Source organism: Cricetulus griseus, chromosome 3 (genome assembly GCF_003668045.3).
Source record: "Cricetulus griseus strain 17A/GY chromosome 3, alternate assembly CriGri-PICRH-1.0, whole genome shotgun sequence".
Taxonomy (NCBI): domain Eukaryota; kingdom Metazoa; phylum Chordata; class Mammalia; order Rodentia; family Cricetidae; genus Cricetulus; species Cricetulus griseus.
The window spans coordinates 159396227-159419263 of NC_048596.1; the positions used below are offsets into that span (position 1 = coordinate 159396227).

Sequence of the window (23037 nt, forward strand, 5' to 3'; positions counted from 1 at the left end):
TCCGACGGTAGGATCCACTGCGCCTGCAGAGGGGGAGCGCGCGGACCGGCCCACGCGCTTGCACAAGGGATGGGTGGGGTGTGCCTTTGCGGACGCCGGGATTGTCTGTGCTGTGGGATCCACGCGGGCCTGGGGCCCCGGGGCGCGTTGGGGTCGGTTGGAGTCCGGGCATGGACCGGAGCCTGCTGGCTCTGCTGCTGCCACCTCTAGTGCTCCTGGGTCTGGTGTCCCCTACTCAGGTAGACCCAGACTACCAGTATTTTGGCCAGCAGGGCAAAGTTGACACCTTGGAGCTGCTGAGGCTGCAGCAAAAAAAGGGTAAAAACTAGCAGGTGGCGGGAGTGACGATTTGAAAAGGTGCCCCCAAAGGCCTCACTTAGTCAGCTGATTACAAATAGACCCTCCTGTCTCGACTCTGCCCAGCTCAGCACAGGCCGTGTCCTCTGGGACTGGCCACTTTTCTCTGAGTGTGTTGGTTTCTCATCTGTGAGTTGTTTTTGTTTTGTTTTCTTTCACTTTACTGAAAATTTTGCTCTGCAGCTTCCTTGGTCATCTGATAATTGTAATATACACATTTAGCACTATTCAGGAGACAATAAGCAGACTATAAACATAGTGCTAGGCAGGGTGGAGACAGGGAAAGAAACTGTCCAGTCAGCTTGAGATGTCCGCAAGGTGTGGTGAAGATGGTAGTAACCAATACAGCCGGAATGACTAGCAGAGTCAAAATTACAAAGACTGAGTGAGTAACAGTGTCCCAGGAAGAGGGAATAAACAAAGGCCTAAGGGGAGGATGTCATTTGGCAAAGATCTGATGAGGAAGGGTAAGAGGCACCACCCTCGGTGAGTTCTGATAAGGGTTTTGCTGCACTAGTAGCTAGAGCAGTTGGAGCACTGGCCCAGCGTGCAACAAAGTCCTGCTCCTTCCCCAACACTGACTAAGCAGTGCACACTGCAATCATAGTATTTGGGAGCTGGAGTCAGGGGAACTGAAGTTCAGAGTCATCTGCGGCTACCAAAGGAATTAGAGGCCAGCTTAGAGTACACGAGACTCTGATTAAAAAAAAAAAAAAAAAAAAAAAGCAAAAAAAGGAAAGAAAGGAAAGGAAAGGAAAGGAAAGGAAAGGAAAGGAAAGGAAAGGAAAGGAAAGGAATTCTGTTAGGATGTAGGTCAGGGGTGGTACAGCACTTGACCAGAGTGTGTGAGGCCTTGGGCTAAATCTTACCTTTAGCACTACACTGGGAAAAAAAAAAAGTTGTAGCTGTTCCTGAGCATAAAAATTACTTTGTTGCTACAAGTTAGTGGAGCACCAGTGGCTTTAAGTAAATTCATTGTGTCAATTATATTGTTTATCTTGCGGTGTGTTAGTCCTGCCAGTCAGGTGGCAGTGGGCAAGAGTCAACTTTGGATGTCGGGTATGAAGGACAGAGTGTCCATACTCACAACTGAGCAGGCCAGCACAGATTAGAGGTGTTAATTTGCAGCTGTGGGCAGCTCATGTATGTCAACCTGACAGAGTGGTTTGTTTTTCTGGATCACCCCCACACAGAGGCAGCAAAGTCTTCAAATACCAGCTGATACTAGGTTCCTTATCATTGTCCTTCCCTGGACAAGTCCCCCGTAATGGAGTTAATTACCCCAACTGGGTTTTCATGTTCACTTCCATCTCCAGGAGCGGAAGATTCAATCTTAGGCCCGTGGGGAAAGTGGCATTGTTTCTGCGATCTGGGCAAACAGGAACGCAGCCGTGAGGTGCTGGGTACAGACCCAGTCCCCGTGTTCATGGACCCATCGAACTTGGTACAGTTGAGGCCCTGCCGGCAACGGGATTGCTCATCTTGCAAACCAATGGACTGCGACTGGAGGGTCTGAGCAGAGGTGAGTGGAAAGAGGAGGCAATGAAAATCAGTGAGGACTGACAGGATGATCCAGGCATAGTCAGGGAGATAAGAAGTGAGGTAGTGGCTAGTATGAGGTGAGTACTGGGGCCCAAAGTCTGAGGCTTAAGGCTGGTGATTTGTACCAGGCAGCTGATTTGGACACAAGAGTCTTTCTGAAAACTAGGGAGAAACCAAGGAAAGTTGGTAGGAGTGAGCCATGTTGTTCATGCCTGTGGTTGGTTGAGTGCCTGTGATTCAGGCACTCAAGACAGATGCAGGAGGATCAAAAATTCAAGATCAACCTGGGCTACATAGCAAGGTCAGGGCATTTAAGGCTACATGAAACCCTGTCCTCAAAGCAAAAGAAGAAAAGGAAAAGGTTGAAGAGAAGATGGAGGTACCAAAGAGGCCCATGATAGAGGAACTGGGGTTCAGAGGATGTACCATGGCTTTGATGAGAAACAAGACTCCACACAAAAGGAGGACCTGTGTCCCATCGATGGAGAGAACAAGAAAGCAGTGTGATTGGAGTGCCAGAGGTGTCTGGGAGATGTGGGGTTCCCTAAACTAGGGAGAGCAGGAGAGGAGTGGGGGAAGGGGAGGAAAAAGAAGCCTGCATGGTATGAGCTGACCCTAAATGGGAATCTTCGGGGGCCTGGCATCTATAATAGTGGTATAGAAGGCTTTGTAATATGATGGAATTGTGGAACAGGCTCTGGAGGCAGCAGGATCCTTGACAGAGGGGTTTTGGGAAATCTGAGTCAAAAGGCCTGAGCCCTGTTTAATCTGGGACACCTAGTACTAGGAGCATAGACTATCAGCCAGGGAAACACAGTTAATTGCTGGCAAAAAAAAAAAAAAAAAAAAAAGTGAAGAAACAGACAGATGTCCAGTACAAACCTGGATGGCAGGTGGGAGATCAGGACCCAGTGAGACCAAAAGTGCAATGATATTTGATCATTTGTTATTTTGCTTGGTTTTAATTTTATTATTATTTTAAAAAATTACTTATTTAGCTGGGTGGTGGTGGAGCATGCCTTTAATCCCAACACTCGGGAGGTAGAGGCAGGCAGATCTCTGTGAGTTCAAGACAAGCCTAGTCTACAAGGCGAGTGCCAGGGTAGGCTCCAAAGCTACACAGAGAAACCCTGTCTCGAAAATCCTTCCCCCCAAAATTATTTATTATGTATACAGAGTTCTGTCTGTAGGTCAGAAAAGGGTACCAGATCTCATTTCAGATGGTTGTGAGCCATTATGTGGTTGCTGGGAATTGAACTCAGGAGCTCTGGAAGATCAGCTAATGTTTTTAACCTCTGAGCCATCTCTCCAGCCCTTTTTATTTTATTTTATTTATTTATTTATTTTGAGACAGGGTTTCTTTGGGTAACAGATAAAAGTCCTGACTGTTCTGGAACTGATATTGTAGATCAGGCTGGCCTCGAACTCACTGAGATCCGACTGCCTCTGACTCCCGAATTCTGGGATTAAAGGCGTGCACCATTACTGCTTATCTGATATTTGATCTATTAATTTTTTTAAAAAAAAGTCAAATTGAGTGTGGGCTGGTAATCCCACCATTAGGGAGGTGGAGGCACGAGGATTATGAGTAGAAGGTCGTACTAGGCCACATAGTGACTTCGAGGGAGGCAGCCTGGGCGTTGTGCGAAACTATTTCAAACAAAAACCGTCACCTGAACTGCATCTTAATTTCTCTTCACACATCAGTCACTGAGGGACTGGCTCCAGCAGCAACGGGGCGGAGCTTGCGAAGCAACCCCGCCCACCCTCGATTACAAACTACTCCCTTAGTGGTAGCTCTCGAAGACTACAAGTCCCAGAAGAAGGCACGGCAGCGGCGACAGCGTCGCCTGCGTAAAAGTACCGCGTCGGCGGGCGCCTCGGGGGCGGGTCCTGCGCGCCAATTGGTCAGCATCGAGAGCGGTAACGGCACTCGCGGGAAACGCGCGCTGGGACCTGCGCCTGCAGTTTTGTAAAGCTGTGGGCTGTCGCTGAGGCAGCATGGATCTCAGAGAGCTGGAGAAGGACAATACGGGCCGCTGTCGCCTGAGCTCTCCTGTACCCGCCGTGTGCCTCAAGGAGCCGTGCGTCCTGGGCGTGGATGAAGCGGGCCGGGGCCCGGTGCTTGGTGCGTCCCTCGGGCGGCAGGCCGGGAGGCGCGTGGTGAAAGGGGTGTGGTTGCAGGGAGATGGGAGTGGGGACCCAAGCACGGCCTTGGGACCCGGGAGTGATAGTGGAATGTCCTTGGGCCGTGGTGGTGATGGCACAAGGCAGGCAGGAGGCTTTTAGGTGTTTACTGCTTGGAACCCTGCTCTCAGAAATGTGACTTCTTCCCTCCCAAGGCCCCATGGTCTACGCCATCTGTTACTGCCCCCTGTCCCGCCTGGCAGATCTAGAGGCCCTGAAAGTGGCAGGTGAGCCTCTGCTGAATGTCTACACTTGGGGTTCCGGGCTATGTGCAGGAGGGCAGGTGAGATGGAGGAAGCAGGAGCCGAAAGGACCAGCGAGCTGCTCCCCTTTTCTTCAACTTTTTTCTCAGACTCAAAGACCTTGACAGAGAATGAACGGGAGAGGCTGTTTTCGAAAATGGAGGAGGACGGAGACTTTGTGGGTTGGGCTTTGGACATTCTGTCTCCAAACCTGATCTCTACCAGCATGCTTGGGCGGTGAGGGGCCTCTGCGTGGGTGGGGGAAGAGCAACCAACACAAGTTGGCTGGGTTCTGCATCTGGGATGGTGTTGTTGACTAAGTTCTATCCCTAACCACAGCGTCAAGTACAACCTCAACTCCCTGTCCCATGATACAGCTGCGGGGCTGATACAGTATGCGTTGGATCAGGGTGTGAATGTCACCCAGGTGAGCTGTTGGGTCGCAGCCCTTTGGTCACCTTCTGATTAAAGGGGGCTTTAAAAAATTGAAACTGGGCATGTAGTTCACTTGGTAGATTGTTTGCCTAGCATGCATGAAGTCATGGCTTCCATCCCAGCATTGCACAAAGCCAGAGTAGTAGCACAGGAAGTGGAGGCAGAAGGATCAAGACTTTAAGGTCACTCTTAGCTACAGAGTGAGTTGATGTCATCCTGGACTACCCGAAGCCCTGTTTGGTTGTTTGTTTTGTTTTTTTTGTTTTTTTTTTTCTTTTTTTAATAAGGCTGGACATAGTAGAGGAAGGAATTGTGACTTCAGGGTGTATATGGAGACCCTCCGTGGCTTAGTTAGTAAGTGTCTGTTGCAAAAGCATGAGTATGAAGGCCATGGTGGCACACCTTTCAATCTTAGTACTCAGGAGGCAGAGGCAGGCAGATCTCTTGAGTTCCAGGACATCCATCCACAGTGGGACCCTGTCTAAAACAATTGTGAGGACCTTTGTTTAAATCCATAGCACCCATTGTAAAGCCAGGCACAGTGACACAAATCTCATCTCGGTGCTGGGACAAGGAAAGATCTTGAAGTCTTTTTTTTTTTTTTTCTCTCGAGACAGGGTTTCTCTGGAGGCTATCCTAGAACTCGCTCTGTAGATCAGGCTGGCTTCGAACTCAAAGAGATCCACCTGCCTCTGCCTCCTGAATGCTGAGACTAAAGGCCTGTGCCACCACTACCGGGCTGATCTTGAGGTCTTTTTTTTTTTTTTTTTTTAAGATTTTTTAAAAAATTATCATGTATACAATGTTCTACCTGCATATATGCCTGCAGGCGGGAAGAGGGCACCAGATCTCATTATAGATGGTTGTGAGCCACCATGTGGGTGCTGGGAATTGAACTCAGGACCTCTGGAAGAGTAGTCAGTGCTCTTAATCTCTGAGCCATCTCTCCAGCCCGGATCTTGAAGTCTTACTGGCTAGCCAATCTAGGTGAATTGGTGAGCTCCAGGTTTAGTGAGAGACACCCCCCAATAAATAAATAAATAAATAAATAAATAAATAAACAAAGCAATCTAATAAATAAAAATGTACATGTATGTTCAGGTGGAAGCCAGAGGTCACAGTCAGGGGTTTTCCTCAGTTGTCCTTCAAAAGTCACCCTAGAGCTGGGGTTGAGGGTTGGGAGGGTGAGGGTGAGGGTGGGGGGTTCATGCCTTTAATCCCAGCACTCAGAAGGCATAGTTAGGTGGATCTCTGTGAGTTCAAGGCCAGCCCGGTCTACAGATAAAGTTCCAGGACAGGCTTCAAAGCTTCAGAGAAACCCCATTTCAAAAGTCAAAACAAGGAAAAAGAAAAGCCAGGCTACAGTAAACAGCTGGGGTGGTAGTGCTGGGACCTTTAGTCCCAGCACTCTGGAGCCAGAGGCAGGCAGATCTCTGAGTTTAAGGCCAGACTTGTCTCCAGATCAAGTTCCAGGACAGCCAGGGCTACACAGAAAAACTGTCTCAAAAAACAAAATTGGGGCTAGAGAGAACTTTGACTCTACTCTTTCAGAGGACTTGGGTTGAGTTCCCAGCACCCACAGGGTCGCTGACAACTACCTAACTCTGGTTCCAAGGCAGGTCATGCCCTCTTCTTTTTTTTTTTTTTAAGATTTTATTTATTTATTATGTATACAACATTCTGCTTCCATGTATATCTGCACATCAGAAGAAGGCACCAGATCTCATAACAAATGGTTTTTTAAGCCACCATGTGGTTGCTGGGAATTGAACTCAGGACCTCTAGAAGAGCAGTCAGTGCTCTTAACCTCTGAGCCATCTTTCCAGCCCCAGGTCTTGTCCTCTTATGGCCTCCTCAAGCAATACACCTACCTTTACACATAAAATTTATTATTATTTGGGGGGAGTGGTTTTCAAGACAGGGTTTCTCTGTGTAGCTTTGGAGCCTATCCTGGCACTCACTCCCTCTGGAGACCAGGCTGGCCTCGAACTCACAGAGATCCGCCTGCCTCTGCCTCTGCCTCCCTAGTGCTGGGAAATTTATTGTTTTTTAAATTTATATTTTATTTGTGTGCATTGGTGTTTTGCCATTGGGTGTTAGGTCCCCTGGAACTGGAATTACAGACATTTGTGAGCTGCCATGTGGGTGCTGGAAATTGAACCCAGGTCCTCTGGAAGAGCAGTCAGTGCTCATAACCACTGAGCCATCTCTCCAGCCCCAACACATAAATTTTTTTAAAAAAGGAATTAAAGTACTTATTGGTTACTTAAAAAAAATGATGAGTTAGGGACTGTTGAGATGCCTCAGTGGGGAGGCGCTTGCACCCCAGCCTGACTTGAGTTTGATCCTTCTATATGGTAGAAGGAGAACCGATTCTAGAAATTATTCTGTGACTTGCATGCAGTGGTAGTTCATACCCTTCAACAATGTCAAAAAATGTTAAATTTTAAGCATTTGTTTATGGGTGTTTTGCCTGGTGCCCACAAAGGCCAGAAGTAGGTATGGGATGTCCTGGAACTGGAAATAGTTGGAAGCCACTATATGGTGCTGGAGACTGAACCTGGGTCATCTGGAAGAGTACTCTTAACTTCTGAGCCATTCTCTAATCTGTTTGTTTGTTTTAATCAGTTGGATATGGCCTGGCTTGGTAGCTCATACCTTTAATCCCAGAGAGTTTTTTGTTTTTGTTGTTGTTTTGTTTGGTTTTTGAGAAAGGGTCTGAATATATATTTCTGTCTGGCCTTGAACTCACAGAGATCCACCTACCTCTGCCTCCCAAGAGCTGGAATTAAAGGTGTGAGCCACCACCCTGGCTGTTTACTGTAGTCTAGCTATAGAGCTACTTTTGAAATGCAATTGAGGAAAAGCCGTGACAGTGACCTGGCTTCCACTTGAATGTGCTTGTATATGAGGGTCAGCATTTCAGGCCAGCAGTGGAGGCTGTTGTAGGCAGATTTTTTCTGTCCTTCAGGCACTCACAAATAACCACATGGAGATTTCTTAGGAAAGCTTGGCCAATAGTTTAGGCTTCTTTCTTAACTAGCTCCATAACTTAACGTAACCCATTTCTTTTAACCTACTTTTTATTGTTTTGTTTTTCGAGACAGGTTTTGTCTGCATAACAGTCCTGGCTGTCCCCAAACTCAGTGAGATCTGCCTGCCTCTGCCTCCCATGTACTGGAATTAAAGGCCTGTACCACCACCACCACCACCACCACTGGCTTAATGTACTTTTGAGTGGCTCGTTTACCTTTACTTTGTAATGTCAATGCTGTCCTTGGCATGCCCCAACTCTGCCCTTCCCAGTGTCTGCTGTGTCTGCTGTCCCCACCTGTACCTCCTGCCCAGCTATTGCCCATTCAGCTCTTTATTGAATCAATAAGAAGGCACTTTGGCAGAGACACATCTTTGCAGTGTACAGAAAGATTATTCTACAATAGGCTGCACCTACCATGCCCAAGGTCCTGAGTTTACTCTCCAGCATCAAGGTGGTTCAGTGGATGAGAACTCCTGGCAATGTGAGTTCAATCCACCTGATGGAGAGAGAGCTGGCTTCTTTGGTGTCCACACTACAAAAAGTGAATAAGATTTCATTCAGGAAGTGTTTAAGTGGCAAATTTAGCACAATAACCAGATTTTGGTTATTCCTGCTCTAAATGTATGCTCCAACCTCCCTATCCTAAGCCTCCAATGGTCCAGAGTGATTCCACAGTTCTACTTTATTCTGGCTTCTGTCCTATGTCAGGGTCCACCCCACACTTGGAATCCCATCAACACACTGGTCCTATCTTTAGCTCTCCCAGCCCTTTTGCTCTGCTTTCTGAAAAGCAGACAGTCCCTGTGAAATGAAAATTTTTTTTTATTTAATGAACTGTATGACTGTTTTGTATATATCCATGCGTGTATGTATGTAGTTAGGCATGCATGTATGTATGTATGTCTGTATGTCACATGCACGCATGGTGCTCATGGAGGTCAGAAGAAGGCATCAGATCTCCTGCAATTAGAGTTCCAAATAATTTTGAGCCACCATGTGGGTATAGGAACTGACTTGAGGTCTTCTGAGAGCAGCAAATGCTCTTTACTGCTGAGCCAACTCTCCAGGGATATCACATAGCAAGGCTGGCCCTCCAATTCCATATGCAGGTATCCCTGAACTCCTGACCTCTGCCTCCATCTTCCAAGTGCTGGGATGACAGGCCTGTGACACCAAAGCTAGGAATATGACCCTGGGTGTGGAACCCAGGTTTTGAGCATGCCAGGCAAGCAAGCACTCTGCCTATGGAGGCATATCCCCAGCCCAAATGCAAGGGTTGTATTCAGGGTGCAGGCTGTCCTCAGCCCCTCGGATGACAGTGAGCACTGAGTGCTCAAAGCCTACACCATGGTTACAGAAAGCATATCTTGATTTAGGCCAGTGGTTCTCACCCTGTGGGTTGCAACCCCTGTGAGGATATCAGATATTTACATTGACTCATAACAGTAGCAAAATTAGTTATGAAGTAGCAACAAAATAATTTTATTGTTGGGAGGTCACTAAACAGGAACTCTATTAGGTGAAGGCTGAGACCATTGTTTTTGGCAGTGCTGTTGGTGTAACATAGAGGGCTTCTACCCTGATAGAATCATTTTTTAAAAAACTGTGGAGCTAGAGATATGGCTCAACAATTAAGAGCACTTATTGTTCTTACAGAAGATCTGTGCTCAATTCTTAGCACCCATATGGTGACTAAAAACTAACTCCAGTTCCTCTTCTGGCATCTGCAGGCACCAAGCATGCGAATAAAGACAAAATACTTATACATTTAAAATTTAAAAATTTACAAATGTATATTATGCCACATATAGAGGCACCTACCTTTAGCCTGAGGCAGGCTGATCTCTGAGTTTGAAGCTAGGCTATTCAACGTAATGAGTTGCAGGCCAGCCAGAGCTCAGACTGAGACCCTGAATTAAAAACATACCCAAAACATTTCTTTTGTTTGTGGTGTATGTGTGAGTGCTGACATGCATGTCATGGCATGCCCAGAGAGTCAGGGTAACTGCAGAGTCAGCTTTCTCTTGTCACCTTTATGGGGACTGAAGTTCTAACTAAGATCAGTATGGAGTGCCAGGATCTGTACCTGCTATGCCATTTCCCCATCCCTTGAATTGTATAGTAAGTAAAAAATCAGTTGGCTAGAGAGATGGCTCAGCAGTTAAAGAGCACTGTTTGCTCTTCAGAGGATCCAGGTTCAATTCCCAGCACCTTAATAGGGGCTTCCAACAGTTCCAGGTGATCTGTCCTCTTCAGGCCCAGGCACACATGGTGCATAGACATACACGCAGATAAAACACCCATACACATAGGATTAAACAGTATTGGGCCGGTAGCTTAGTTTGCTAGTGTTTGTATAGCATGTGTAAGACCCTGGGTTCTGTTCTCAGTAGAATAGAAGACTGCATGTTTTATAGTTGTTTTTCCTGCTGTTTGTTAAATGAGTACATTTCTTCCCATCCTCCTGTCACCATGGCAGGTATTTGTAGACACTGTAGGAATGCCAGAGACATACCAGGCTCGATTGCAACAGCGCTTTCCAGGGATGGAGGTGACAGTCAAGGCCAAAGCAGACTCCCTGTTCCCTGTGGTCAGTGCTGCAAGCATCTTTGCCAAGGTTAGCATCCTGATGGCCAGTGCCCATTCCCTGCATCTCTCTTGTATAGGGACAGGCAGGATCCCTATGAGGAAGGAGACACTAAGCTACTGTCTTGCTTGCAGGTGGCTCGAGACCAAGCTGTGAAGAACTGGCAGTTTGTAGAGAGTTTACAGGATCTGGATTCTGATTATGGCTCTGGCTATCCCAATGGTGAGCTGAAGGCATTCTTTTCATTAAGGTTTTTTTTTTTTTTTTTTTTTTTTTTTTTTTTTTTAAGATTTATTATGTATACAGTGTTCTGTCTGCATGTCTGCCTGCAGGCTAGAAGAGGGCACCAGATCTCATTACAGATGGTTGTGAGCCACCATGTGGTTGCTGGGAATTGAACTCAGGACCTCTAGAAGAGCAGCCAGTGTTCTTAACCTCTGAGCCATCTCTCCAGCCCCTTAAGTTTTAAAAAATCCTTTATAATACTCTGGAGGCAGAGGCAGGAGGATCTCCACGAGTTTGGGGCCATCCTGGTCTACATAGCGAGCTTCATAATAGCTAGGGCTATATAGAGACCCTGCCTAAAAAGATAAAACAAACTTCTATTTTATATGTATGGGTTTTGCCAGAATGTGTGTATGTGTGTGCACCATGTGTGTGTCTGGTGCCACAAAGCATATGGTACACATACGTAAAATAAAAGGAAATATTTTCAGAAGACAAAATGAGGTCTGAAGACATGCTTCAGTGGCTAAGAGCTGCTTTTGCAGAGTTCAATTCCCAGCACCCACATTGGGCAGCTCAGAACTGTCTGTAACTCCAGCTCCAGGGGATTCAGTGGCCTCCAAGGGCACCTGCATTCACACACACAGAGAGACACACATGCATACACTTTAAAATAAGTATTAAAAACAAGAAGGAAGAGCTGGGCGTTGGTGGCGTACGCCTTTAATCCTAGCACTCGGGAGGCAGAGGCAGGTGGATCTCTGTGAGTTCGAGACCAGCCTGGTCTACAAGAGCAAGTTCCAGGACAGCCTCCAAAGCCCCAGAGAAACCCTGTCTTGAAAAACCAAAAAAAAAAAAAAAAAAAAAAAGAAGGAAAAAATTTTTGGTGGCGGTGGCGGTGATAGTGATGGTGGCTGTGTACACCTTTAATCCCTGATCTACAAAGCAAGTTCCAAGACAGCCAGGGCTACACAGAGAAACCCTGCCTGGAAAAACTAAAACAAACAACAAAAGTGGAAGGAATGTGGGCCATGGATTCATTTCCTATTCTTTCTGTACTGAAACTCCAGTCCCCTCCATTATGGAAAGGAATGTTCACACACATCTGCTCTAAGAGTTAAGCTAGGCAACAATAGTGCATTCTTATCCCGAAGCAGGAGCAGGAAGATTGAAAGTTTGGAGCTAACCTGGGCAACATAGCAAAACCTTGTCCCAAAACAAAAAAATTAATTTAATGACTGTTGCACTTATCTCAGAAATACCCCAAAGCAACTTTTTTTTTTTTTTCTGAGACAGGGTTTCTTTGTGTAGCTCTGTAGACCAGGCTGGCCTCGAACTCACAGAGATCCACCTGCCTCTGCCTCCCAAGTGCCAGAATAAAGGTGTGTGCCAACACTACCTGACCTCCCCAGACTTCTTAGGCTCAGGTGAGACACACCTACCTGTACGAAACACCCGGGACAGAAGGGCACTTAGGACGGTGGAGGGTGTCCCGGTGCTCACAGAGCCAAAGAGACACACCCTGCCAGCACTCGGGAGGCAGAGGCAGGTGGATAGCCAGGCTGGTCTACATAGTGAAACTGTCTCCAAAACAAAGTAAAAAATCTGAGAATGAAGGTGGCATGTGACTGTCACCTGACACTCAGATGCTGTCACCATTACTTCTCTCCCTAGATCCCAAGACAAAAGCCTGGTTGAGGAAACACGTGGACCCCGTGTTTGGCTTCCCCCAGTTTGTCCGGTTCAGCTGGAGCACAGCCCAAGCCATCCTGGAAAAGGAGGCTGAAGGTGTCACGTGGTTCGTGGTCTGAGGGAGCTGAGGGGGCATAAGAGGGGGAGTGAAGCCGTGGTTTGTCCCCTCAACCCCATGGAAAGTGGCCAGTGTCATTTCTTTCCTCCACAGGGAGGACTCAGCCGCTGAGGAGGACCCTGGGCAGCCTGGAAGGATCACATCCTACTTCCTTAGCCAGGGCCCTCAGGCCTGCCGCCTGCAGATCCCCCACAGGTACTTCCAGGAGCGAGGTCTGGAGGCAGCCAACAGCCTCTAGAGGCAAATGTGTGAATCCGCCCCTCTTACTTGGGAATTAAAGCTGTTCAAGGAGAGGAAATGGTGTGCTCTGTGGCTAAGGTCTGATAGGAGTATGCCTGTGGCTAGCCGCTGACTCATCGTCAAAGAATAGGTGTTTCTAGATTGGTACAGTTTGATAACTTTTTTTAAAGCAAAGTTTCTCTTTGTGGCCCTAGTCTGCTAGAACTCATCATGTAGACCAGGCTGGCCTAGAACTCACAGTAACCCACCTGCCTCTGCCTTTTTAGTGCTGAGATTAAAGGCATGCACCACCATGCCCACCTTTTTTTTTAAAGATTTTATTTATTTATTATGTATACAACATTCTGCTTCCATGTACATCTGCACACCAGAAGAGGGCACCAGATCTTATAAAGGATGGTTTTTTAAGCCACCATGTGGTTGCTGGGAATTGAACTCAGGACCTCTGGAAGAGCAGTGCTCTTAACCGCTGAGCCATCTCTCCAGCCCCCCACCTTTTGTTTTTGAGATTTTAAAATTATTTTTGTGTATGTGTATGTGTCATTGGGTGGGTATAGAAACACACGAATATGCACACACGAATGTAGGTGCCCTTGAAGTCTGTAGGCTTCAGATTTCCCTAGAGCTGGAGTTAGAGGCAGTTATGGCCTATTCTGTGTGGGGGTGCTGTATGCTATTAACCACTTTCCTAACCCACATCTTTCTTTTGTTTTGAGACCATCTCACTACATAGCCCTTAGCTGTGGCTGTCCTGGAACTTACCATATAGACCAGGCTGTTCTTGAACTCCTAGAGATCCACCTGCCTCTGCCTCCTGAGTGCTGGCACTAAAAGTGTGTGCCACTACTACCCGGCTTTATTTTATACTTTATGTTTTTTAATTTACCTTTATTTTTATTGTGCATTGGTGTGAAGGTGTCAGATCCCCTGGAACTGGAGTTTCAGACAGTTGTGAGCTGCCGTGTGGGTGCTGGGAACTGAATCTTGGAAGAGCAGCAGTGTTCTTAATCACCAAGTCATCTCTCCAGCCCTTGTCTTTTTTTTTTTTTTTTTTCAAGACATGATTTCTCTATGTAGCCCAGGCTCTCCTAGAACTCAATTTGTAGAAGAAGCTGGCCTCAAACACACGGAGGTCCACCTTTCTCTTGTCTCCTGAGTGATGAATTAAAGGTGTTGTTAGGCTGTGATGGCACACTCACCTTTAATCCCGCTGGGGAGGCAGAGGCAGGTGGATCTCTGTGAGTTCAAGGCCAGCCTGATCTAGAATGAGCTCCAGGACAGCTAGGGCTACATAGAGAAACCCTGTCTCATGGAGAGAGAGAGTGAGAGAGAGTTTGGCTTGTATGTACGGCTGTTCACCACATACATGCAATGCTCAGTGAAACCAGAAGAGGGCACCAAATAACCTGCAACTGGACTTAGAGAAGGTTGTGAGCCACCTTGTGGGCTTGGGAATCAGGTCCTCTGGGAGAGCATCAGTGCTGTTTACAGCACAGACATCTCTCCAGTCCTCTTTTCTATTATTTTTTGTGCTATTGTGACGAAACATGCCTTTAATCCCAACATTTGGGAGTCAGGTAGGTAGATCTCTAAGTTAGAGGCCAGCCAGGTCTACATAATGAGACCCTGACTCAAAGCCAAAAGTTATTTTATTACATTTATTTATTTTGGGGAAAGGGAGCACTCGGGCCACTGCAAATGTGGAGGTCAGAAGACAACTTTCAGGAGTTGGTTCTTTTACTACCGTGAATTCTGGGGCTAGAACATAATAGGACGTCAGAGTTGACCTGCTGTGCCATTTTACTGGTCTCTTTGTCTCACCCTTTCTCTTCCCCTCTGACACTATCATTTTTGGCAGTTCTCACCAACTGTTTCACCAAGCAGCAGCCACATTGTATAGATGGTGTAAGTGGTAACTTTATTCTGGGAAACAGCAAAGTAAGTGAGAGTTGGGCATTTCTAGGATAATGGATAGGAAGCCTGTCTGGGCAACCCTGGCGTGGGGCTTGGTTGGGAGAGGTGTGTGACTCAGGTGGCTTCTTGCTCCTGGTCCAGAGAAGGGACACTTATTGAAAGCCAGTGTCTACTCGGGGCTGTCCCCACTGCCACTGCTGCCGCTGCCACTGCCTGCAGCATTGGAGACCCAGGAGCCAGAGCGGCGGGCTCGCAGCGAGGACATGGAGACGTTGAGACAGTGACGCGAGCCAGGAGCTGCCACCACAGCATGGCCCAGAGCCGTGCGACACAAGTCTTCAGCATTAGTGAAGGTCTAGGAAAAAGGGTGGGGTCAGGGTCAGGGTGGAACCTGAGGCCTTGGGGAGGGTCTTCTGTCCTGGGGTGTGGCCTGGGCAATGGGGGAGGGTCTGGTTGTTCCTTTGAGGGACTGGTTGGTCTCGGCAGGGCCAGAGCCAGTGGAGGGGCAACAGATTTCCTGGGCCTGCTGAGAACCCAGGGCAAAGACAATAACTTGGAAGGAGAGTCTGGAATCAGTGGGCTCTTGGGACCCTCCCTACTCACACATCCCACACCGAGGCTGGGTCTTTGGAAAGAGTGGAGCATGAGCCTAGGGGCTACGTAAGGTTAAGATAGGGCTAAGCTGGCATGTAAAAAATAAATGAATAAAGAAAATGTTTTAAAAAGAAAGATAGGGCTAAGCACTTGACTAGAGAGATGGTACAGCCGGTAAGAGCTTTGGCTGCTCTTACAGAGGACCCAGGTTAGATTCCCAGCACCCACTTGGTAGTTCATAACCATAATTCCAAATGTAGGGGACTCTGAATCCTGTACTGACCTCTTCCAGGTACATAGGTGTTGCACATACAGGCAGGCAAAACCCTCATACACAGAATAAAACCAAGTCTTTAAAAAATAGATTGAAGCTTTAATCCCAGCACTTGGGAGGCAGAGGCAGGCGGATCTCTGTGAGTTCGAGGCCAGCCTGGTCTCCAGAGCAAGTGCCGGGATAGCTCCAAAGCTTGACTGAATGTGTAACCCACACTCTCAAAGGGATTAATAGCACTAGAGAGACAGAGGCAGGTGGATCTCCAAGAGTTCAAGGTCAGCTTGGTCTACATAGTGAGTTTCAGCATAATAAGAGCTCTGTAGCAAGTTCCTATCTTGCCCGGTGATGGTGGTACACACCTTTAAGACCAGTACTTGGGAGGCATCACCAGTTGGATCTGTGTAAGTTGGAGGCCAGCCTGGTATATAGAATGGGTTCCAGGACAGCCTCCAAAAGCTCAAAAAAAAAAAAAAAACAAAAAACAAAAAAACACAAAGTATCTAATTAGTTAAAAGACACCAGGAATCTGGGTGCTGGAGCATGTTAATACCCCAGACTATAGTATAGAGCTCATCTGTACCCTCACCCTGTGTTCCTCACCTGCCCAAAGGTACGACAACTGGACTCACAGCCTCTCTTCCCAGAGGGCTGCAGCCAAGTCAGTCCACAGGTAAAATCTGCTTCACAGGTGGTGAACCTGGGTGTGTGAGAAAAGATGGGTTAGAGCTTTGGAGCCAGTTGGCTTCTAAAGACCTTTGTCCTGCTCTCAGACCATAGCCTCACCTCTCAGGCCACATTCCTTCAAAAGCCCAACCCAGCCCTTGCAGGGTTCACTTCTTCCCAGATCTACCATCTAATCTACTGTGAGGCTGGGTCTAAAGCTAGTCTAGAAGCCATTTTGTGTCTAAGGATGACCTTGAACCCCTGATCCTCTTTCCCAAGTACTAGTATAACAGGCCATCAACACTACCACAGTGGCCACTCCCTTCCCCTTTAAAATTTTTATTTTAAGCTGGGCAGTGGTGGGAACAAGCCTTTAATCCCAGCATTCGGGAGACAGAGGCGGGTAGATCGCGGTGATTTTAAAGCCAGCCTGGTCTACAGAGTGAGTTCTGGGACAGCCAGAACTACACAGAGAAACCATGTCTCAGAAAGCCAAAAAAAAAAAAAAAGTTATTTTTAATTTATTTTGTTTTTTCAAGGCAGGGTTTCTCACCTGCCTCTGCCTTCTGAATGCTGGCATTAAAGGCATGCACCACCACCATGCTTAAAACTAGTTTTAAGTTATGTGTGTCCATTTTGTATACACACACTAGTGCTGGTGTCAGGGGTGTTCCCAAAGACATCAGATCCCCTGGAGCGGGAATTACAAGCAACTGTGAACCTGACGTGGGTGTTGGGAGCTGAACTCGGGTCCTGGGGGGGGCAAGGGGGGGAACGACACAAGCACTCTTTAACCACTGAGCCATCTCTCTAGCCCAGATAACGTCTTTGTGACCAGCTCCTTGCATTCTCTCCTGTTTTAGCTCCTCTAAGAGTCATTCCTGGCCCTCCGAGCAACTCTTTCATGCTCTAAATGCTGTCATTCTCGGGCGCCTACCCTTTCTGGTTTTTTTGTTTTTTGGTTTTTTGAGACAAGGTTTCTCTGTGGCTTTGGAGGAGGCTGTCCTGGAATTAGCTCTTGTAGACCAGGCTGGTCTCGAGCTCACAGAGATCTGCCTGCCTCTGCCTCCCGAGTGCTGGGATTAAAGGCGTGCGCCACCAACGCCCGGCAGCGCCTACCCTTTCTACCTCACTAGTACACACTACATCTCTCCCCATAGACTTCATCCTGGCTTTCTAGGGCCAAACTAGGACCCTCTGACATGCTCATACCTTAGGGCACGCCCCTGTCCCCGCCTCTCTTACCAAATCTGGCAGACCTCTGGGCAGAGTGGCTGCATTCCAAGCAACAGAGGGTGGAAGCGATTGCGGAGGGTACGTAGAAGATGTCCCAGAAATAATTCACATCTGGATGTGGGAGACACAGGGCAGGCGGGGCACAATCCTCAGGGGGACTTAGGGCTCTGACCCCAGGCAAGGGCAAATAGGGCAGAGAACAGGGGACAGGCTAGAGGGCGCAGTACTCACTCTGGGCTTGGAGCACCGCAGCTCTCTAGAAGGACCCCTGGGCTTGGTGCCTCTGGTCTGTCTTTGTCTGAGGTACAGCAAGGTTCTGGCACTGGTGATGTCTGTGAACCAGGATCTTGGATCCTCCGGTAAGGCTGAGGGTGCCCTGATAACAGAAATTTTATCAGCCATCTGAAAGAGGAAAGCCTTAAAGATTACTCTTGAAAGAAATGACATGGATCTGTAACCCCAAACACTTGGAGGCTGAAGCAGGGGGAATCTCAAATTTAAGACCAGGCTAGGCAACATAGAGGGATCCTGGCAGAAAATAAAAATAATCCTCTAGGAGTGAGTGGTATAACTCTCACTATCATGTGAATGGTGGCTAGGTTCAATTCCCATTGCTGCAGATTTTTTTTTTTTTATGTGAAATGCAGCTTCAAGCAGTAATAGCTCTATCACTCATAACAATCAGATTATATCTGTGTTTCTAAATGGTGGCATAGTGTTTATATGCTTAATATCCACAACACCTGTATGTTAGGTCTGTGATTTCATGTTTGTTTATTGGGGATTGGATCTAGGGCATTCCCCATTTTAGGCACACATTCTACTAATTTTTAGAATTGTATTTAACTTCTTTGTTGTGTGTGACTGCTCACATGCCACAGTGTGTGTGTGTAAGTCAGAGGACAAGTCACAGGAGTTGATTTCTGTCCTTTGATCATGTGGATTCCAGGAACCTAACCCGGATTGTTGAGCTTGGTGGCAGTCATTTTTACCCACTGAGACCGCTTACCAGCCCTGTTTGTTTATTTTGAGACAGAGTTTCAGGTAGTCTAGCCTGGCCTCTAACTCCGTAGGTAAGTGAGGCTGGCCTTGAAGCCCTGACCCTCCTACATCCACCCTCTATGTGCTGGGATTACAGGTGGGCATCACCACACCTAACTCTACCCAAGTCAACTGACTCACTCAAGGTCACAGAGCAACAAGGTGTGGATGTGGGACTGGAACCCAGCAGTCTGGAACCCAGAGTCTAGGCTGTTAACCAGCGCTCTTCATCACTAGCCTTGGCTACCCACTCTCATTGCTACTCTAAGCCCCTCTTACAAGGAAGGTCTGAGTGGGGCTTCTGGGTGTTAGGAATGAGATAAGATGCTCACCTGCTAGGTGCAGCTGGCTTGTGCTCACATTGGCTGCTAGCCCAGGGTGTTCCCAGAACCTAGCTTGCAGAGGGTGGCTTCCTCCACAGGCCACCAAGAAGATCCATGCCAGGATCAGTCGAAGGGCCCAGTTCAGGATGTTGGGTTGAAAGTGGCCTTTGTTGGCCATGTTCACCTGAGACAAGAACCAGCTGATATGGAGGGACAAGGTGTGAGTGTCCTGGAGGCTCAAGTTGGCACTGGTGGGTACCAGGCAGCACCAAGGATGGGCAATACAGAAGGAGGCCAGGCAACGGCAAGGGTTCTCTGAACCCTAGGGAGAGTCTCATCCAAGAGCCCCTCCCAGCAGACACATTCCTTCAGGCCCAAACACCACCCCAGCTTAAACCACACATGCGAACAATCTCACCCTATTTGCTCTCTGATACTAACTTCCGTCGGAGCAACAGGACCACCTCAGCTCTTCCCAGCCTCTCTTCCACCCAGGACTTCCTCTCTTCAGCCCAGCCCCGATTCTCATGCCTTTCACAGTCACCTTCTCTCAGCTCACAATCGGCTTAGGAGCTTCCACCCCGGGGTGGGGGGTGGTGGGGGGGGAGTTGGACCTTTAATACCAAGCAGACTGTGGCAGGGCTGGGGTTCTGCCAATAGGTACCAAAAGCTTCTGGGCAGAGGAAAACAAGGGTATGAGAGACAAGATTTCACCTCCCTATGCCCTGTCACTCACCTGTTATCAGGCTGGAGTATAAGGGCTGCTGAGACACCTCAGAACAACAGAACAAGGCCCCAATGGCAACTGAAGGGGGTGTGGTTTGGCTCAGGGGCGGGGCTTTCCAAAGCCCCACCCCCACAGCCACAAAAACAGGAGCTCTTGGGACTGGTGAATTTATATCGACAAGTTTGCCCTATGTTAAGCTTGGGGTTTGAGCTCTGTCTCTGTTTTCTATAATGTGTGGGTAACCCTGCATGTTTCTCTTCTCCGTTGTGTGAGAGACTGGCTGTTGGGTGGGTAGTTTCAAGTGTATGTGGTGCAGGCTATTGTGCCTTCCTACAGTTGTTGTAAATCTGTGTTCTTTAGCATTCTGTCCATTAATCCAATAGACATATATTTTTTAAAGATTTTATTTATTTTGTATACAATATTCTTCTTCCATGTATATCTGCACACCAGAAGAGGGCACCAGATCCCGTATCTCATAACAGATGGTTGTGAGCCACCATGTGGTTGCTGGGAATTGAACTCAGGACCTCTGGAAGAGCAACCAGTGCTCTTAACCTCTGAGCTATCTCTCCAGCCCCGACATTTATATTTTATTATTATTATTATTTGCTTTTTTCCAGACAGGGTTCTGTGTAGCTTTGGCTGTCCTGGAACTTGCTCTGTAGATCTTGAATTCACAGAGATCTGCTGATCTGCCTACCTCTGGCTCCCAAGTGCTGAGATTAAAGGCAAACACCAACACCTGGCCAATAGACATTTATTAAACACACAGTCCGAGAAGCCGGGCATGGTGGCACACGTCTTTAATCCCAGCATTGGGGAGACAGAGGTAGGCAGATCTCTGTGTGCAAGGTCAGCCTGGTCTACAGTGTAAGCTCTAGGACAGCCACAGCAAAATCCCTGCCTCAAAAACAAACATGGGGGGGGGAGGCAAGGGAGGAGAGGAGGGAGAGGGAACTGGGATTGACATGTAAAACAATCTTGTTTCTAATTTAAATAAAAATGGAGAAAAAAACACAACACCCAACTCTGTACTGGGTTTTGGGAGTACACTTATACAAGATAAAGCAGTCTTAGTCTTCACAGAATTGACTCACTCACGATGAAGAACCAGTCGAGGGAGAGAGCTCTGGAGAAGGGGGCATGCATGGCATGGCTTTCATGCACCTCTGAGCTGTGTTGGGATATTTATCTATTGTTGGGTGGAAATTGTGCACTATTGAGCATCCCTAGGTTTTGGAACTAGGGATGTTGGTGTTGTTTTGTTTTGTTTTGTTTTTGTTTTAAGATTTTTTATTATATATACAACATTCTGCTTCCATATATATCTGCACACTAGAAAAGGGCACCAGATCTCATAACGGATGGTTGTGAGCCACCATGTGGTTGCTGGGAATTGACCTCTGGAAGAGCAAACAGTGCTCTTAACCGCTGGCTGAGCCATCTCTCCAGCCCCTGGGTTTTTTGTTTTTTTGTTTTTGTTTTGTTTTTTGGTTTTTTTTTTTTAGTGTACTTGCATTTGATGAGTCTGTCTTTCCCAAATATATATTTGTATGATTGAAGAGGGTGAGGTTTTTTAAAGATTTATTTATTTATTATATACACAGTGTTCTGCTTCCTTGTATGACAGGAGAGGGTACCAGATCTCATTTTTTAGATGGCTGTGAGCCATCATGTGGTTGCTTGGAATTGAACTCAGGACCTCTAGAACAACAGTCACTGCTCTTAACCTCTAAGCCATTTCACCAGCCTGAGTGTGTGGTTTTTATGTATATGTGCTTATGTACATTATGTGTGTCTGTTTGCTGTATATTTGCAAATATTTACATGTTATATGTGATTCTCTTTGTTAATTATGTGTTTTTGAATTTTCTTTTTTATATTGTACTGTTTTCAATTAGGTGTGTGTGTGTGTGTGTGTGTGTGTGTGTGTGTGTGTGTGTCTGTCTGTCTGTCTGTCTGTCTGTCTGTCTGTCTATCTGTCTATACAGGTCTGTGCATATGAATGCAGTTGCCCTGTGAGGTCAGACTCCTCTGATCAGATCCCCTGGAACTGGAGTTACAGGCAGTTGTGAGAGGTGCTGAGACCTGAACTTGGGTCCTCTGCAAGGGTGGTAGTTCTCCTGACCACTGAACTATGTCTCCAATCCCTACATATGTTTTAGAGAATAGATAGGTCTTTATTTGAAGAGTATGTACACAGCATGCGTGAATGCATGCTTGCGTCTGTGTTTGAGGAGTTTGTATATGTAAAGATATACAATGTTTGTGAATGTATTTGTAGGATGTGTGCACACAAGTGTATGTGCAGAGCACTGTTTCTGCTTGTACACATATTTCATATGCATGTTTTTAGAGTATATGCATCCATCCTTATAGAATATATCAATACCAGGAATGTGTGTCCCTCCCATCTCAGGGTAAGGCAGGCATTTTTAAAACTGTGTTATAAATTTATTTGACATTTGAACTGAGTCCATAAGTCAGACCCATGTATTGCTTCATGGTTTTCAGAGGCTAGTGTGCAGTATTTCCAAGGGTTACATCAAATGACACAACACAGAAAACACAAATGGATGGAAATACAGATTTAATCATTAAGACAAGAGATGCTAAAGTATGCCTTAGTGTCTATGTGCTTGATGTAAGGCAAGGACCCTTCTAAAGTGGGGACCCACCACTAGGTGCTAACTATACTGTGTGCAAACAAGATGCCCAGTACAGAAACTATCCTGGAACCAAAATCTGGGGAACCAAGGCAGGCATTTTTAAAATACTTTAGTTATTTTTAGTATGTATTGGATTGGAGGGTATGTGTGCACTTTACTCTAGGTGCTTGGGGAGGTCAGATGCCTCTGATCACCTAGAGCTGAGGGTACAAGCTGTTGTGAACTATCCAACGTGGGTGCTGGGAGCCAAACTCTGGTCCTCTGCAATAGCATCAAGCACTGTTTTTCATTTAAAATATAAATTATTTTATGCATATAGGTGTTTTGGCTGCATGTGTCTGTGCTTCATATGTGCCTGGTACCCATAGAGGCCAAAAGATATCAGATCCCCTGGAGTCAGAGTTATGAATAGTCGTAAAGCCACTACAAGGGTGCTAGGAATTAAACCCAGGCCTTCTGGAAGAGCAGCCAGTGTGCTCTTAATGGATAAGACATCTCTCTCCAGGGTGGAGCTTAGCCTGTCTATGGCCCTAAAGCAGGGATGTATTTTTGGTCTGTTTTTATTGATGAACTCCCACATTGCCAAATTCTATTTTGCATTTGCACACAGAGCATGCTCTGTAAGTGTTGATCATTAAGTTAATGAATTAGTGCCTCCCCCCCAGGAAGGAAAACCCTATGTACCCAGATTGGACTGAACTCCTGCTTCTCTTTCTGTGGGCAATAGTGACATCATAGAGGCCCCAGGAACCAAGCATTACAGGATATAGCCTTTGTCTGGGCTGGACCACGGTAGTTGTGAGTCATATTTATTGTGTATGTGGGTTTTACCTCCCTCAAGACCCTGTGTGCACACACGCCCTCATCACCTTTAGGGTGTTCATATTTCAGCACCGTGGACAGGAGCACGAGGCCAGCACCAGGGACAGCT

The 23037-nt window shown here is 47.0% G+C and overlaps 2 protein-coding genes across 3 annotated transcripts; one reads left to right on the forward strand and one right to left on the reverse strand.

Annotated features, from left to right (window-relative positions):
• Positions 1–117: 117 nt before the first annotated feature.
• Positions 118–12715, forward strand: Rnaseh2a (ribonuclease H2 subunit A). 2 transcript variants are annotated; one of them, XM_027406255.2, is made up of 10 exons: positions 118–318; positions 1674–1879; positions 3607–4027; positions 4242–4313; positions 4439–4565; positions 4668–4755; positions 10280–10417; positions 10522–10609; positions 12287–12400; positions 12516–12715. In XM_027406255.2, the coding sequence occupies exons 3-10, from the start codon at positions 3901–3903 to the stop codon at positions 12698–12700; spliced, it is 939 nt and encodes a 312-aa protein (XP_027262056.1). In that variant the 5' UTR covers positions 118–318; positions 1674–1879; positions 3607–3900; the 3' UTR covers positions 12701–12715. The 2 variants fall into 2 exon arrangements, with proteins under 2 accessions (XP_027262056.1, XP_027262058.1); XM_027406257.2 differs by having other exon boundaries at positions 124–318; positions 12287–12410.
• Positions 12716–14702: 1987 nt separating this feature from the next.
• Positions 14703–18885, reverse strand: Rtbdn (retbindin). The gene is made up of 5 exons (XM_027406254.2): positions 18717–18885; positions 17575–17719; positions 17353–17454; positions 16045–16141; positions 14703–14931 (listed from the first exon to the last, which is right to left on the reverse strand). Exons 1-5 carry the CDS (start codon positions 18883–18885, stop codon positions 14746–14748), a joined length of 699 nt encoding a protein of 232 aa, XP_027262055.1. The 3' UTR covers positions 14703–14745.
• Between the last annotated feature and the right edge of the window lie 4152 nt (positions 18886–23037).

Bases quoted from the DNA above. Each gene is read 5' to 3' on its own strand.
- Rnaseh2a (XM_027406255.2), top strand. From the start codon at position 3,901: ATGGATCTCAGAGAGCTGGAGAAGGACAATACGGGCCGCTGTCGCCTG. The intron at 4,314-4,438 runs GTGAGCCTCTGC...CTTTTTTCTCAG, and splicing joins AGAGGCCCTGAAAGTGGCAG to ACTCAAAGACCTTGACAGAG. The intron at 10,418-10,521 runs GTTAGCATCCTG...TCTTGCTTGCAG, and splicing joins CTGCAAGCATCTTTGCCAAG to GTGGCTCGAGACCAAGCTGT.
- Rtbdn (XM_027406254.2), bottom strand. From the start codon at position 18,885: ATGGCCAACAAAGGCCACTTTCAACCCAACATCCTGAACTGGGCCCTT. The intron at 17,455-17,574 runs GTGAGTACTGCG...TCCCACATCCAG, and splicing joins TGCGGTGCTCCAAGCCCAGA to ATGTGAATTATTTCTGGGAC. The intron at 14,932-16,044 runs GTGAGGAACACA...CCTTTTTCCTAG, and splicing joins GTTGTCGTACCTTTGGGCAG to ACCTTCACTAATGCTGAAGA.